Raw genomic sequence first — 18,965 nt, 5'->3', positions numbered from 1 at the left:
TTTTTTTTTTTTTTTTTTTTTTTTTTTTTTTTTTTTTTTTTTTTTTTTTTTAAAAAAAAAATATTTTTTTATTTTTATATATTATTTTATATTTTTTAAAAAAAAAAAAATTTATTTTTTTTTTTTTTTTTTTTTTAAATTTTTTTTTTTTTTTTTTTTTTTTTTTTTTTTTTTTTTTTTTTTTTTTTTTTTTTTTTTTTTTTTTTTTTTTTTTTTTTTTTTTTTTTTTTTTTTTTTTTTTTTTTTTTTTTTTTTTACCTTTTCTCTTCTTTATGTGATAGAAAAGGTTTATAATATATGGATATCAATAATAATCATATAAATGTAAAATAAGAAAAAAAAAAAAAAAAAAAAAAGAACACATTAATTAGTATACTTTGTATTTATTATATCAATATGGATATTAAGAATTCTCTTTCTCTTTATTTTTATCTTTTTTTTTTTTTATGATTAGGAGCATATTTATATTTTACTTACAAATGAAAAAAAAAAAAAAAAAAAAAAAAAAAAAAATCTGCATATTATATATAAAAAATTTTCTGATTAAAAAAAAAAAAAAAAAAAAAAAATTAAATTAATAATATTTTCAATGTAGAATCATATATATATATAGAACTAGAATTCGAAAGAGAGAGAGAAAAAAAAAAAAAAAAAACATAATATTTTAATAATCATAACTATATTTTTTTTAAATGTGTAAAAAAAAAAAAAAATTATTATATTTTTATGTTTCTTATTTTTGTTGACCTAATAATTCTTCTTATAAATTGATGACTTCAAAGACTTATATATATTTATATATATATATGTGTATACACATAAATAAATAAATAAATATATATATATATATATATGCATAGCTATCACATATTTTATGTGATATTTATAATTTAAAAAAAAGAACAAAAAAGATAAGTATAAATAAATAAATATAAATATATATATATATATATATATATATATATATAATAAAACTAATTAATTTAAAGGGTGATTTTTTTTTTTTTTTTTTTCCTTTCTTTTTTTTCTTTAATTTTTTTTTTGTATATTTTTTTACCCTTTTCATTTATATGATAATTATTATATATATATATATGTATGTATATATATTTTTTAAATTTTAACTTTTGATTTTTTGAAAGTATATATGTATCACATATATATATATATATATATATGTGAAAGGTAAAGCATGGTGAATTATGATGATATTACGCAAACATTATTAATTAATAAAATAAAAATAAAGTATGATTCAAAAAGTGAGTGGAATAAATATTTAAAATATAGTTTAAGGAATCCGCATTCTTTTATATATCCGGATATTTCTTCAAGGATTAATAACTGTAAGATTTATAGAAATGCTGGTTGTTTGAGCTTTCCATTTTTTTGTTCATCCCACACCCAAAAAATAAAATATAAAAATAAAAATAAAAAAATAAAAAAATAAAAATATAATATATAATAAGATGTGTGTATAATATATTATATATGCATTTATATTTATTTTATATTTATTTTATATTTATTTTTTTTTTTTTTTCATTCTTGTAGTGAATAATAAAGATTTGGAGTGTTTGAACTCGAGCATTTTATCCGAGGGTTATAAATTAAATAATATCGAGAGGATAAACAATGATTACACCGAAGTAAGAATATTAATATAATAGAAATGAAAAAATATATATATATGTATATATATATATATATATATATATTATATATATATATTTTTTTTTTTTTTTTTTAGATTGATGGTGAAAAATATATTTTAGAAATTGAAAAAGAAGAAGAGAAGAATTTAAATAAAGACAATGAATTGTTATTAAGAAAAATCGTTTGTTTATTTAAAGAGTGCATGTACTATTTTATGAGTTTCAATGAGAAAGATGGGCAATTCACAGACAATTCAAAAAATACTTGTTATAAGAGAGATATAACACATAATAGTGATTATGAACTTTTTAAAAGTTTAAATGATTGTATTATTCAATTACATGATTCAAAAAAAAATAAAAATCAAGCTGTTATAATGACAAATGAATTTTGTGGTATTTTTACACCTCATTATATAAAACTAACAAAATATACTGATACATTTTTAAATGTATTAAAAGAACATAATATAAAATATGTAGATTTATTTCATGACGAAATTAAAAATAATGAATTATATAAAAAAAAAAAAGAACATTTTGATAAATTAAAAAATTCGTCTTTTATGCCTTTGACGAAAGGAGAAATTTCGCTAGCCAATAAAAAAAAAAAAAAAATCCACACAAAAAGTAATAATAATAATAATAATAATAATAGTAGTAATAATAGTAATAATAATAATGATATAAAAAAAGATACTTTACTTAAAAATAAAACAGAGGAAGATAATGCAAAAAGGTTAGATAAAAAAAAAAAAGAAAAAAATGAAACATTTAATATGGACAGTAAGAATAATTTGAAAAAAGGGAATGATGATAATTGTGATGTATTAATAAATGAAAATAATCAACAAATTCATGATATTAAACCAATTCATGATATTAAACCAATTCATGATATTAAACCAATTCATGATAATAACTATAATAACAATTCAAAATTAGAAGAGTGCAATATGGATACCACTCACAGTTGTAATGATATCAGTGAAGAAGAATATTCTGATGTAGAGACTAGCCAAAGTGGTGATGATAGTGACAAAAATGTAAATACCATTATTTTAAATAAAAAGACAAAAAAGAAAAAGAAAAAAAAGAAGAATGAGGACGAACAAGATGATAATTTTTACGATGATAAGAATGAAAATAATAATGGATTAAAAAATAATGATAATATAAATATATGTGAAGAAATACCAAATAATAAAAAATCACATAAATACACAAATAATTATGATAATGGTAGCAAGTTAAAGAGAAGAAAGAAAAATAAAAAAGAAAAAAATGAAGAAGATATAAAAACTGAATGTACTAATTTATGTCTGGTTCAAAAAGATGAAGAATATGTAGGAATGTCTATATATCAAAATGAAGATATTTGTAATTATTTAAATATAAAGAATGAATATGATAAAAATGATATAAATGAAAATATTAATATGAATGCTAAAATATTTAATATGTTAAATAAGAAAATAGATTCAGATGAATATATTTATAAAGAAATGAAGAATGATTTTATGAAGAAAATGAATTTACCTAATAATTATAATTATGAAGTTAATGTACTAGAAATAAATGAGAGTGATATAAAAAAATTTTATAGATGTATTGTAAAATATATTAATAAAAAAAAAGAACATATGAAAATATATTATATCATAAGTAATTTTGTATTTTTCTATTCTAAAATGCATAAAAATAATATAAATTTTGATGATAATATTCATAAAGATATAAATAAAAATTTTGATTATAAAAGTATTATTATACAAGGTAATATGTTACCTTATAATTTCTTTCTTTTCTTAAAAGCTTTATATTTAATGAGTACATATGACATGATAAAAAATTTCTATATAACATTAGAATATGATGAAAGAAAAAATAAATGTTTGCATTTTCTAAATATTACAGAAAATAAATTTTATGAAAATTTTAAAAAATTTGAATCCAATATTAAATCATCTTTTTCTTATATACATAAATTTTTATATAATATGATACCTGTATATAAATACACTATATTAAATGGAAATGTATATAAAGACATAGAAACATTCTCTCAAGATAATGTTTATGAAAATGTTTTTCAATTAACTTATCATGAAAACAACCTACAAACTGATAAGAAAGATATGATGTTGCTTTTATATGATGAGAAGGATGATAGAGATAATTATCATGAGAAAAAAGATATTTATAAAACGGAAACTTTGAAAGGTATAAATGATAAGGCTAATGATAGTGGTCTAAATCATAAAACAAGTGACAAACATATTAATATTAATAATATTAATAATAATAATAATAATAATATTAATAATAATAATAATAATACACATGCTGTAGATGGTCCATATCAAACATGCCCATCAAGTTATATCATTTACGATTCAAACAATCTACATAAGATGGTAATATCTAATGTAAAAAATAATTGTAGAATTATTGATGATAAAGAACTTCCAATACTTCTAAAAGATCTAAATGATCATAATGATAATTTTACAAAAATTTTATTAAAAGAAAATCGATTATTATTTCTTTTAGATTTTTATGAAAAGAATTCAAATTGTAATACTATTATATTTAATTCTATTTTTTTTGATACGTTCATATCTCTTATATTTATATATTATCTAAATAATTATGTGAAACCAAATAAAAAGGATAACTTAAAAAATATCCCATTATTTAAACCTTCTTATTTTCATATGTTTATAACACAAATTTTAAAAAACAAAAACGAAAAGAAATTAAAAAAAAATAAAAGAAAATCAATCGAACAAGAACATACAGTTGATAAGTTATGTAATAACTTTTTTAAAAACTCATTAAATAATATATTGAATTATAAAAAAGGATCTAAAAATATAGCTTCACAACCACTAGATATATCATATAATAATAAGGACGACGGCGTGCAACAAGGGCAGACTTCTAATCATGCATTATTGAATGATTCAGAAAAAGCATTTGTAAATAATAATATTGATGAAGTAAATAAAAAAAATAATAATAATAATACTACACATAGTAATAATAATAATATTAATACTACACATAATAATGAAAGCAATCAAAAAAATAATGAGAGTGAAGACCATTGTAAGGAAAACAATAATTTGCCAACACCAATTAATACACATCAAAAGAATAATATTGAAGATGAAAATAATAATTTACATGTTGTAGAGAATCATATTATTATTAACGAAACATTTGTTGTAAAAAATGAATATGAAAATATAATTATATGTATATTCGTTTTTATTAATAGCAACAATTCTAATTCTTATAGTGAAGAAGAAAAAGAGATACGTGAACTTATTTTATATGTTTTAAAAAATAAAGAAAAATATAATACATATAATAAAATAAAATATATTTTTAAATATAGAAATAATATAAATGATGCAATTACATTAAGTGAAATCGAAATAAGGAAATATGAATATATTAAAATTTTTATTATTGGATTAGTATTAAATAATGATATATCAAATAATATTCTACAAATAGATATAAACAATTTATATAATTTAAAAGATATTTTACATCAAAAATATCCTACTAAAAATTTTGATATCGAAACAAAATTATTTACATTTTATTGGATATATCAAGTGTATGTATATGGTTCTATATTCTTGAACGATAAAGAAATTCCACATGCCATCAAAAAAATAAATGATGTCTATAAATTGCCATACACTCTCCAGGTGATTCATAATGAAATAAAAATATATAAATAGATATACAAAAAGGGATATATTATATATATAATATATTGATATATATAAGATATTGATATATATAAGATATTGATATATATAATATATTGATATATATAATATATTGATATATATAAGATATTGATATATATAAGATATTGATATATATAAGATATTTTTATATATATATATTTTTTTTTTTTTTTTTTTTTTTTTTTTTTCCTTATGTAGCTTAAAAGTCACGTCCTGTGGGGGTACTATCTTTATATAATACAAGATACTGTTGAAAGTAGATATTCAGAAGATAGAATTTCAAGATTGAAAGAACAAGGCATACATGTTCGATTATGTAAAGAAAATTTTGAAGGACAAATTATAGAAGATGATATTAATGATATTTTACATATGCATGATTTAGATATAAACGATATAAAATATATGGATAAACATATTTTTATGAATATTATATTTTTAATTGAAAATGGACACCTTACATATTTTACATTTATAAATACTGATAATATACATATTACACAAAGAAATAATTATTTATCTATCCAAATTTTTAAATCCAAAATATCCTTTCCGTCATTTAATTTAAATACACCCATATTAAATGATTCATGGCTTGAAGATGTTTTGTCAAAACAAACATTATTACCTTTTAATGATTATTTTTATAAATTCTAAAAAATTATCAATATGTATAAAATTTATAATTTTTTTTTTTTTATTAAAACTGAAAAACTATTCTAATAATACCTATTTATTATATATTATATTTAAAGTTTTTTTAAAATTTAAAAAAAAAAAAAAAATATATATAAACATATATATATAAATACATACATATATTTTGAACAACAAAAAAAAAAAAAAATAAAAATAATAAAATATATATATATATATATATATATATATAATATATTTAATATGTATGTATCTTCCTTTTAAATGTGCCACATATGGTAATTTAATTGGATATATCATATATGTCTTGATTAAACATATAACTCATTTTTATTATTCCCTCATTCCTTATTTTTATGTTTTCTTTATTTTGTTCTAATTTTATTGAAGCTTGACCTCTCAGCATGATCTTCATTCTTATTTTATTTATTTGTATTTTCTATACAGAAAAAAGAAATATGAACATAAATATGTGTATTATATATATAAAACATATATATGATTTATATGATATATATAATTACATATATATATATATATATATATATATATATATATATATACATATAAGATATATTCTTATAACATAAAACATGAATAATATAAATTTTTATATACTTTTTTTTGATGGATTTGAAATACCAATATAATTTTTTCTTTTGGTTGAATTGTTTGATGTTCTATTACTTCTGTTATCATTTTCTTTATTCTGCATGTAATTTTCTGATAGGTTATTATTTTTAGAAACTATTATATTGGTATTTTTATTTCCATATATGTGTTTACTTTTTTCTATATATGTGTGATTCTTCTTATTAAGATGTGTATTATTAATTTTTGTTGTGTTAGAAGATAGTCGTTCAGATGAAATATTCGATGCGTGACTATCACTTCCTATATTTGATTTCGCAACTAACATTTCGCTTGTATTTCTTTCACCTCCTTTGGATTTTATCTTTTCCTTTTCATTGTTTATATTATGATAAGAATTATTAGAAACATGTTTTAATCTACTTTTAAACGTATCGTTACTTTCACTACATTGACGACTACTACTATGACTAATGTTACTTCTGTTTCTAATATTACTTACATTTTTTTTATCTCCATTATGTAAAAACGTATCGTTTGTTTTATTAACTATTTTTGTATTTTCTAAGTGCCTTTTTTGTTTTATACTATTCGTCGTTTTATAAGAAACGTTAGGAGACTCTCTATGAGTGTCATACTTTTTTATTAAATTTTTTACATTACTTTTATTACTCCTTAAAAACGTTTGATTAGTATTTTTTATAATATTCTCATTTTCATCATTGCTAGCAATATCTTTTTTCAGATCACAACTAGTTGATTCGTTACTTTTTTTCTTTTCATTATAATAATTATTATTATTATTATTATCATCATCATTTATTGAGATACTTGTGTTTGTACTTGTTTCTTTTTTAATGTACTCATCAACATCATTTCTTTTGTCTTTCACTTTATTAGTGTAATGATAAGATGTATATTTTTCTTCATTCTCTTTTATCTTATTAACAATATTTATATCTGCTTTATTTTCAAATAAGTCTTTATATAAATGATCATTCTTAAAACATTTTTGTTCCTCATGATTATATGCTTTATTGTCTATTCCTTTACATGTGTCTTCATGAAGGAATACATTTTTGTTTTCATTCTCACAAGTATTTCTATCATTTATCACATCATTATTATTATTATTATTATTATTATATAATGAAAAAACATTATTAAAATTATTTAATGCACCATCTTTTTGATATTTCTCATTTGAGTTATTTTTGTTCTGTTCAATATCATTGCTAGCTTTTTTATCGTTGTTAATAAATTCGTTTGTTTTTTCATATTGATTGTTTGTTTTTTCATATTGATTGTTTGTTTTTTCATATTGATTATTTGTTTCTTCATATTGATTATTTGTTTTTTCATATTGATTATTTGTTTCTATATTTTGTATATTCTCTCTAGAATAATTATTTTTTTCCACATATTTTTCCTCTTTCATTGTTATAATAGACTTTGAAAAAGGACCTGTTGAAGAATGTTCATTGTTCATTTTATTCATGTCTATATTTTCAACAGTGCAATTACGTAAATATATACTATGACTAATATGTGTAGCATCATTTGTTGTAATATTTTTAAACATTTCCTTTTTATTTTCTATTTCTTCGTTTTTATCATTCATCATAATATTCCTCTCTTCTTGTATTTCCTCCTTGATTTTATCATAAGGAGTGTTACAAAAATATTCAAACTTTTGTGTGTCCTTAATTGTGTGCTCATTAATTTTATCATGCATTATATTTTGCTCAATTAATTTTTTGTCTACATTTGAATGTGTCACATAATCCTTATGATTGATATTCATTTTGTTTTTATCTTCAATACGATTCTCTAAAAAATAATTATCCTCTACAATTTTGTTATTCAGAATATTATTGTTTGATTTTTTGTTATTGGTGAATTGTATATTATTTTTTTCTTCATAATATATGGAGTCAGGTTCTGCCTTAAATGGCATTTCTCCTTGTCTATCTGGATTAATATTATTCATATTATTGTTATTATTGTTATTATTATTATTATTCACATCATTCATATTATTCACATCATTCATATTATTCACATCATTCATATTATTAATATTTTTCATATTAGTAGTAGTATAAATCTTTTGCTTGTCTATATTTTTATTATCCATTTCTTCGTTCAACTTTATATTGTTTGTATACATAGTACTTATAAATTCATAATTCGAAAGACATTGTGCGTTTTTTATATCACAAAATAACTGTTTATTTTCTAATTCGTTTATATATTGTAATATAGTTTCTTTTAAATGCTCATATTTATTATCATTGAATGCTATTTCATTTATATCAATCATCTTTAATGAGTCTAAAAAGTTTTTCTTTTTTTGTATAACATCATCAATAGACAAATCGAAATTATTATATATTTCCTCTGAATCAAAATGTTGACATATTTCTAATACATTGTTATATGATTGGAACATAATTGATTCTTGTTCTTTTAAATAATTATATTCATTTATAAATTTATCAAATGAAAATGGTAAAGTATATAATTCAGAATATCCATATAATTTAATATTAGATACAGTATCTCTTAAATCTTTATTTAATAATATTTCCATCTTTTTAAAATAATATTTAAAATTATCATGATATTTACCTATTAATTCATGATTTATATATGCTAATAATATTAAAGGATTATTCTTTTTAATACCATAAAATATTAATTGAATAAAAAATAAAAACTTATTCATAAAATCTATTTTGTTCATATTTATTTTATCAATCTCTTCTTTACTATATTCACGTATCACTTTTTTCCTTTTCATATGCTCTTCTATTTCTTCATAATTACTTTTCATAAAAATATCTGCGTTATTCTCTTCAATATTTAAATTCTCACAGTACGTACCATGACAATCAAAAATTGAGTAATCAGATTTATTACATGCAACTTCATTTTCATTATAACCATAACAACTATTGCTATTACGATTATTATTATTATTAAAACTAGTGAACTGTTCAATAGGAGTATTATTTTGATTAAAAGAAAATTTTTTTTGACTACTACTATTATTATTTTTTTTGTTATTAACACTAATATTTTTTATGTTATTAATACTGTTCTTTTGATTCAAATGATTAAATCGGTTATTAAAATTATTCACACTTTTAATGTTAATGTTATTTTCTTTGTTATTATTAATACTACTATTATTGCTTTTTTCGTTACATATTTTTTTATTATTATTACTACTCTTATTATTATTATTAATATTATTAATATTATGATTAGGATCAAATATACCACTTATTATTCCAAGCCTTCCATCATTTCTCTTCTCCTCATGTTCACTATCCATTTTCCTCTTTCGATTTTTATCAGTCTCCATTTTACATATATACATATCATACTTATTCAAATTCATAAATAATATATTCAATATTTTATATACAAAACGACTATCTGTCGTATTTTCGTCAAATATTTTATTTATGATCTTCTTATATATCTTATTCAATATTTTTACATATGTATTAATATATATATAAAATTCACTCGTATCTTGCATTTCATCCAATAATATATTATTATTCTTAATTATATCAAATCCTAAATTAAAAGCTACATTACAAACATACTCTAATAATTTCGTATGGTTACTTAAAAATTCTCTTCCCAATAAATTATTTAATATACTCGTTATAAGGTTTCGAGCTATTTCGCCATCCTTTATACGACATATATTATTATGCTTATAAATTACTTTTGTATATATACTCAAACATACTATTGTATTAATAAAGAAAAACGAAAAATGATCAAAGGAAAGCTTCTCAACACAACTCTTCTTTTTCATCAATATATCTAATAACAATAGTGTATTCAATATAGCATTCAAATGGACTGATGTGCAATTCAAGTCATTCCCAAAATTCTCTCGAAATAAATATCTCAACGCATAGTTTGCGCCCTTCAATAAAATAATAAACAAATTCAAATTTTTAAAAATATAATTGCCGTTCTCTTTTAATATGAAATTCCCCTTGCTGCTCTTCTTACCTAAATATACAATCTTATCAACAATAATATTGCACACCTAAAAGGAAAAATTTAAAGGAAATTATATTTACATGTTAAGGTAAAATATATGTACATGTTAAGGTAAAATATATGTACATGTTCAGGTAATATATATATACATGTTCAGGTAAAATATATGTACATGTTCAGGTAAAATATATGTACATGTTCAGGTAAAATATATATACATGTTCAGATAAAATATATGTACATGTTCAGGTAAAATATATACTCATGTTCAGTCAATATAAATAAATTATGAGGTTATAAATACATTCAACATAAACACAAGTATATAAAAAGTAAAAAAAAAAAGCGCACATACACACACACACACATATATATATATGATAAATATAATAATTTTAACATGGATATATTTTGTGTTTTACCTTTGATATAGTCTCTATATCGTTGGAATACAACAAAGATGTTAAGTGAACAAATCTAAAATAGATAATTGAATTGTTATAATTATTTAATCCTTTTATTTTTTCATTAAAGTTTGATTCCATTATGTTATTGATTTCTTTAGTTTTAGAATAATTATTTCCCTCCATAACAAAATTCAAATCATTTGATATGCTTGTATAAGATATTTGGTTATTTATATAATCATCATTTGTTTTATGAATTTCAAATTCTTCAATTTTCTTTTTTATTTCTAATATTTCTTCTACATCCTTATTAAACCCATTTACGTGATCTAAAATGAAAAAAATGAAATAATAAATTAAAATAAAAATGGAAAATACATATATATATACACATATATATATATATATATATATATATATATATATATATATATTATAATTTACGGAACCTACCTTCCACCTCTTTTTTTATTGACGTTCTTTTGTTTGCATTGTTCTTAATATAATTAACGAATTCGTTGACTTCCACATCTTTTGAATTGCCTACAAAATGTTTATATATATTATTGGATACAAGAGGACAAGAGAAAAATAAAAATAAAAATTAAATATATAAAATAAATAATAAAGACAAGGATATTATATAAATATAATAAACATGCCGTATAAAAAAAATATCCGATTAAACAAAAAAAAAAAAAAACATATATATATATATATATATATAATATATATTCATAATATATAAGATCAAGTTAATATATATAAATTATATATGAGATTATACAAATAGCAGTAGTAATACAGGAATAAAATAAAAATAATAAAATATTAATATAAAAAAATTGAACAGTAAAATATGTCAAATTGTTATACAAAAATATAAAGACAATGAAACATGGAAAAAAATCATATATATATATAAAGAATCATTTTAAGATTCTTATGAAGAAAAAAAGAAAAAAAAGAAAAATATATATATATATATATATATATATATATTACACATGTTGAACATATATATAACTACATTTAAAAACATGTTTGAATAACACATTTGCCTACATAAATACTAATACAAAATTAATTACTTCCTACTGCTATTTGTATTCTTATATATTTATTTTAACAACTACTATATTATTTTATAGCTTTTATAATTTACATTTAATATTGCATAATGATGTTACAACTAATATACATATGTAATTTTATATAAACATTAATAAATAAAAATATATATATAAATAATATGTAATAGTTATATATTATTTTATTTTTTTTTTTTTATTAATTACCTTCTGTATTATCGCTATGGTGGGAACTATGATTTTCATCATCTAAAAAATAAGGCAAATAATATAAGTATATATATATATATATATATATATTAAATAATGTTTTACTTTCTTTTTTTAATTTTCCTTTTGAATACTTACTCTCTGTATCATGAAGGGTAAGATTAAAATCCGGACATTTTTCAATAAATTCATCAACTTTGCTTTTTAAATAAAATGATATTTCATCATTTTCTATACATCTATAAGGATACAATAAAAATATATGCACATATATATATATATATAATAAAAAAATGTATAGGCATAATACAAGTATATATTAATGTTTCATATATATTAATGTACATATAAATTCAGTACTTGTAAAAATTTGGGTAAAAGGATTGAATATTTGCGAAAATTTTTAGACAATAAATTGTAACACTTTTGTTCTTGCTATGAACAGTAAATACTTGAAGTATTTTCATTATATCCTTTTCAATATTTATACATTTCTCTTTATATAAAATTAATAATTTTAATATAATATCTAGAGAATCACATAGTCTCCTAAAAATAAAAATAAAAATATATATATATATATATATTATTAAATAACAAATTAGAAAATTGGCAAATATATATTATATGTTCATATATAAAATATAATATTTTAACATATATATTATGATATATAATATTTCAATGTGAAGCATATTACCTTTGATCACATGATGAGAGACCTTTTAAAAGGAGGTTAAAGTAGAGCTGATGGTCAGATATATAACAAAGGCAGAGAAATATTTCTTTCAATTTTTCTACAATAAATATAAAAAAAAAAAAAAAAAAAAAAAAAAAATACATATATATAAATACATACATATATATATATACATACATATATATTATACATATTATACATATTATATAGTTATTAAGGGTGAATATCACATTATGAACAACACTTACCTCTTATTTCTTGAGAAACTGTTGAAGTATTAATTTTATCAAAAAGGAAATTTACTAAGGTAACTAGTTCTGATTCATTTAAGAAAACATAATTATCTTCTATAGTTTTTAAAATTATTCGAATTAAGTTAATACAAGAAGATAAAATTTCATTATTATTTTTATGTCCATTTAATGTGTAATATATCCACTTTAATAATAAATCAAGGAAACCGGATTTTGAAAAGATAGTGGATTGATTTGTATTATTGCTAATGTAATCCTTAAAAAATGATATGCTCCTAAAATAAAAAAATAAAATAAAATAAAAAAAAATTGAATAAATACATTTTAAGATAAGAACAAGGTATACACGTTACATACTTTATTACGAAATATATATATATATATATATATATATATATATATATATGTATGTATGTATTTTTTTTTTTTTTTTTTTTTTTTTTTTTTTTTTTTTTTTACCTGTTAATAATGTTTGGCTTGTCACTAAACATATTAGATATCAGTTCACTAGTTGCAAAAGACTTAAATTCTTTCATTAAATAATTGGAATGGTTGTTATCTAAATTTTTTTCCCATTTTAATTTATCTGGCTTTATTTTATAATTTGCAGGGAAATCAATATTCATTGTTTTATTTTTAGTGAATGAGCTTAATCTCTTTACACTTTTTGTTTTTGATACGGTTGGCGTGGTGACACTTAAATTACTTTCATTCATTGATATTCTTTTAAGTTGTGAATTGTTTGATAAGAAAATTTTATAAAAAGAGAAATCATCTTTATTTAATTTCATTTGATTTAATATATCTTGTAAACATTCTTTTTTATGTGCTGATAATTTTTCATAAATAAAAAAAAATACATTACGTCCATACTTTGAATAAATATTATCTAAAACAATACTAGCCCCTTCTCTTATTTGTTCATTATCATCAAAAAAAAGATCCAAATAAAAGGTCAGTATTTTTTTTTTTATAACACTTTCATTTAATAATAATATATGGTGGGTATTGATATTATTAATAACTATTAAAATTTTGTTTCTTTTATAATTTTTTTTAATTTGTTTAGCTCTATCTGTTATATTATTATTACTATTACTATTCATATTATTTTGATTGTTATCATCATTTATGTTATTTAATTTTTGGTTTAATATATATGTATTGATATGATTAATATATTTAGAAATACCTAAATTTCGACACATGCATGTTAAGAGTTTGTCTATTTGTTCAACAGATACATCTATATCATCAATTATAGAAACAATAAATTCAAATAAGATATCTGCATATACGTGTGTATTTTCCTTTAAAGAAAATATAATAACATATAATAATTGTATGCATTTATTTTTATTATTGTTATATATTTTATTTAATACATTATCATTAATTAGCATATCTAATTTTTCTGGGTTAATATAATACTTTCCAATTTTTTCTATAACATTTATAATTTTTGAGACACTATTTGAAATATTATTATTATTATTATTATTATTGTTGTTGTTACTATAATTATCGCTAATTATTTGATTTATATAATGTTTTATATGATCAATAATGAGAATCATTTTTTCTTCTTCATCATCTTCTTCCACTTGAATGTCATGAGTAAAATTTTTCACTTCATCATTTTGATAATGATTTTCATGTGTATTTTCATTTATATTATTTATTCCTTTAGATATATCCATAGATATATTACCAGAAATATTAGAATTATTATAATTTAAATAATTATTTGTATAATCAATTTGTATATTATTAAATTTTAGAGTATTATTAATTGGCGATATCATCTGTTCATTTTTATTTATATTTTGTTCATCTTCTAAAGAAAAATCTTTTTTTTTAATAATGGTACCTAGCATTTTTTCTTCTTGCTTATTTTCTTTATTTATATTATTATTTATATAATTCGTATTATTTATATATGTATTATCATTTTCATTGTATCTTTCTATTCCATTATCATTCCCTTGATTATTATTTGTGATATTATTATCAGCTCTTGGCATATCACTTTTATTAGGTGATTCACAGCCTATAACATTACTACTATTATTATTATTATTATTATTATTATTATTATTATTAATATTATTATTATTATTAATATTATTATTATTAATATTATTATTATTTTGATTCACATTCGTGGTGATGTTAGGGTTAATAGTTATGTTATTTGTTGTCATACTATTTAAATGACTGTGCTGCCTTTCCATATCCTTTAAAAGGATAGATGTTGATGAATGTAAGCCATGTCTATTTACAAATTTGTCTACGTCGTCTTTTAATTTTACCATTTGCCTGATATTTTCAGATATTCCTTCTAAATGAGAAAGGACATATTTGTCTCCAAAATTTTTAGATAATATTTGTAACATAAGAATAGATGAATTTTTAAGATTAGTATTTTTGGAGTCGACAAATTTTTTTAAGAAATAAATTAAATTTTTTATATTGATATTAGAATTTTTATATTTGTTTATAAAAATTTTTTGTAGAATTTTGATAGATTCTTCACATTTCTTTGCATTTTTAGAATCCATATTTTTTAAAAATAAATCTAATATTATATTATTATCAAAATATATAAAACATTTATGTATAAAATTATTACATATCATATTACCTTTTTTATCTGTAACTTTTTCAATATATAAATAAATAAGTATATTTAGCATTTTATAAAATGAAGAATTATTTTTTAAATTATATTCATATGCTATATCTATAAATCCATAAAAAATATCATATATTACATTATTTAATAAAACATTTTTTCCTTTAAATTCATAACAATTTTTTTTAATAAAATTAATTAATTCTTCAAAATTTAAAATCATAATATTTTTTTCATTCTTTATCCAATTATTTAACATTTGTAACCCTTCTATTTTATTAGGGATATTAGAAGATTCTAAATTTTTAATAATATCCTTTGGTAAATAATATTCCAAATTATTTGTAATATTTACATTTAATGATTTGTTTATATTATTATGTGAAGAATTTATATTTTTATTTCCTCCAGATATTCTATTCTCACAATTATTCGAAATATTATTTTTTATATTATTTGTATTATTTCCTTTAAGTGTTGTCATTTTATTTATATTGTCTTTATTCTTTCCATGATTATTTATATCATTCTCAAGCTTTTTATCACTCCCACCATATGTGTTATCACCAAAATTTTTGTCATTCTCACCATATTTGTTATCATCAAAATTTATTTCATTCCCACCATATGTGTTATCCACAAAATTTTTTTCATTTTCATTTTTGATATTATCCTTCTTTTCACATAAAGATAAGATGGATTGTTTTTTGTTTGATGGTAATGAATTAAAAAAAGCAGAATAGACGGATTCACCATGATATGAAATAATTAATGCATATAATTTAAAAGCTGTATTTTTAATATTAGCTACTGTATCATTTAATAAATGTTTTGTTGTATCTATAAGAGAGGTTATACTCTTCTTATGTATATATTCAAATGTCTTCAACAAGAAATCTAAGGTTACTTGTCTTGTATTATTATTTTTATCTTTTAAATTTTTTGATAAATCATCAAGAAATAAATCAATATTATAGACTGAAATAGCTTTAGTTAAACATTCCATGCATGCATTAGAAACTTGTTTATTTGAATCTTTTAATTTTGAACATAAAATAAAAGAAAAGTTTTTAAGAGTATTATAAATGTCTTTTTCAAATTTTTCAATAAGTATATGTAACAATTTTAATGTAGATACAACAACTGGTAGGGCTGATTCACTTTTTAATAATTTTAAAATAATATTTAATAAAGTAGATAAATAATTTGTTTTTTTAATATTATATTTTGATTTCATTTTATCATATAATAAATTAATAGCTTCCACTTTTATTTTCCAAGGTAATAAATTTTCATTACTTAATAAATTATTACTACTATTATTATTTTTATTTTTATTACTTGTATTATTAGTACTATTATTTTTATCAATACATCCTTCAAGTACTCTTTTCTCCCACTGTTTTGTGCATATGTCTTTAAAAACATCAAATTCTTCAACAATATTTTTGTCTAATCCATTTAAAACAAGTGTATTACCAGAAATATTTGTGAACAAATTCTGAGAATTATTATCATCATTAGTTTTAATAATATATGTACATTTAAATTTACTTATTGTATTTGTTTTATTATCTGGATCAATATTTTTATTTTGTAATTCTTTATTAATATAATTTCTTTGTTGACTACTTAACTCATTTAAGATGGAATTATGAAATTCTGTTATATTTACTTGTGTCAGCATTTCTATATATAAAGAATAAAAGTTTGTTTTTACAGACTTATCAAGCATTTCATTAAATTTAAAACAAAATTTATTTATGGTCTTAACACATATAATATGAACACCAAAAGAATTTAATAATCTATATAACAATAAAAGAATAGATGATACCACTTTAATTTTCACACCTTTTATATTAGAAACATTTTTTTCTGCTTTTAAAAAAATTGAATTTAAATATTCACAAATAGTTGTAATAATAGAAAGTGTAATTTTATCAGATGAACAATATTCAATAATTTTTATAATAATATTACAACCATAATCAAAAGATTTAGCATTAGGTAATATTTTTTCCATTAATATAACATAAATTTTTAAAAACATATTATATAATTTATTTCGATATTCATTAACAAATGATATAATTAATTCTTCTTCATTTTTATATTCATTTTTATAATTATGAAAATATATTTCTTTAATAACATTTAAATAAGCTTCAGTTATTTCAGATGTTTTTAATTGACATATTAAATTATTATCTGATAAATATTTTAATATACTATCTTCATCTTTAAATAAATTATTTACAATATGAATTTTTTTATCAATCATATTATTATTATTATTTTCATTGAAACATTTCAATATTTCATTATATGCATGCGTACGATATTTTACTATTGTACTATTTATTCTATCTGATAAACTAATGTTTGATAATTTTTCTGCATCTTCATCTATATTGGCATCAGCAGGACTAGTATCTATGATATTATTTTCTTTTTCTGTATGAGATTTTATTTTATTTGTATTCTTTTCAACAACACCACCACCTAAAGAACCTTTGGCTAGTTCTCTTTGTAATAACTGTTCAAAGATATCTACACTGTTATTTTCTCCATCTTCTTTATTATAATGATTATTTATGATATCTTCATTATTTATAATATCTTTATTATTTATAATATGATCATTATTTTGTGTATCTTTATTTGACATGTCATCCTTTTTTTTATCATAATTATTATTTCTGATAATATTCTCTTTATTACTTCCTTCCTTTTTTATCTCTTCCTTTTTTGGTTCTTCAGTGTTCATGTCTCCTCTCAAGGGACCCGTGCGCCCGTGTACTACACTTCTTCCTATCCTCAATTGTTTGCGATTTTCCATTAAACAAAAAAAAAAAAAAATATAATAAAATAAAATAATAAAAAATTAAATTAAATAAATAAAATAAATAGATGAATAAAAAAACATGAAGAAACCAAAAAAGATCAGTAAAAAGAAATTA

General features: G+C 19.1%; 2 protein-coding genes across 2 annotated transcripts; one reads left to right on the top strand and one right to left on the bottom strand.

Annotated features, from left to right (window-relative positions):
* Window positions 1–1,192: 1,192 nt before the first annotated feature.
* PGSY75_1322300 (translation initiation factor EIF-2B subunit- like protein) lies at window positions 1,193–6,082 on the top strand (the record flags this gene model as incomplete). The annotated part of the gene is made up of 4 exons (XM_018787286.1): window positions 1,193–1,346; window positions 1,555–1,649; window positions 1,751–5,380; window positions 5,624–6,082. The coding sequence occupies 4 exons, from the start codon at window positions 1,193–1,195 to the stop codon at window positions 6,080–6,082; spliced, it is 4,338 nt and encodes a 1,445-aa protein (XP_018640028.1).
* A 422-nt stretch (window positions 6,083–6,504) lies between these two features.
* On the bottom strand, window positions 6,505–18,844 carry PGSY75_1322200 (hypothetical protein; the record flags this gene model as incomplete). Its single annotated transcript, XM_018787285.1, has 10 exons — window positions 6,505–6,521; window positions 6,701–10,751; window positions 11,128–11,441; window positions 11,566–11,655; window positions 12,411–12,452; window positions 12,552–12,652; window positions 12,774–12,962; window positions 13,114–13,210; window positions 13,362–13,642; window positions 13,827–18,844. The coding sequence occupies 10 exons, from the start codon at window positions 18,842–18,844 to the stop codon at window positions 6,505–6,507; spliced, it is 10,200 nt and encodes a 3,399-aa protein (XP_018640027.1).
* Between the last annotated feature and the right edge of the window lie 121 nt (window positions 18,845–18,965).

Source organism: Plasmodium gaboni, chromosome 13 (genome assembly GCF_001602025.1).
Source record: "Plasmodium gaboni strain SY75 chromosome 13, whole genome shotgun sequence".
Classification (NCBI taxonomy): domain Eukaryota; phylum Apicomplexa; class Aconoidasida; order Haemosporida; family Plasmodiidae; genus Plasmodium; species Plasmodium gaboni.
This window is presented reverse-complemented; position numbering and strand designations above follow the sequence as displayed.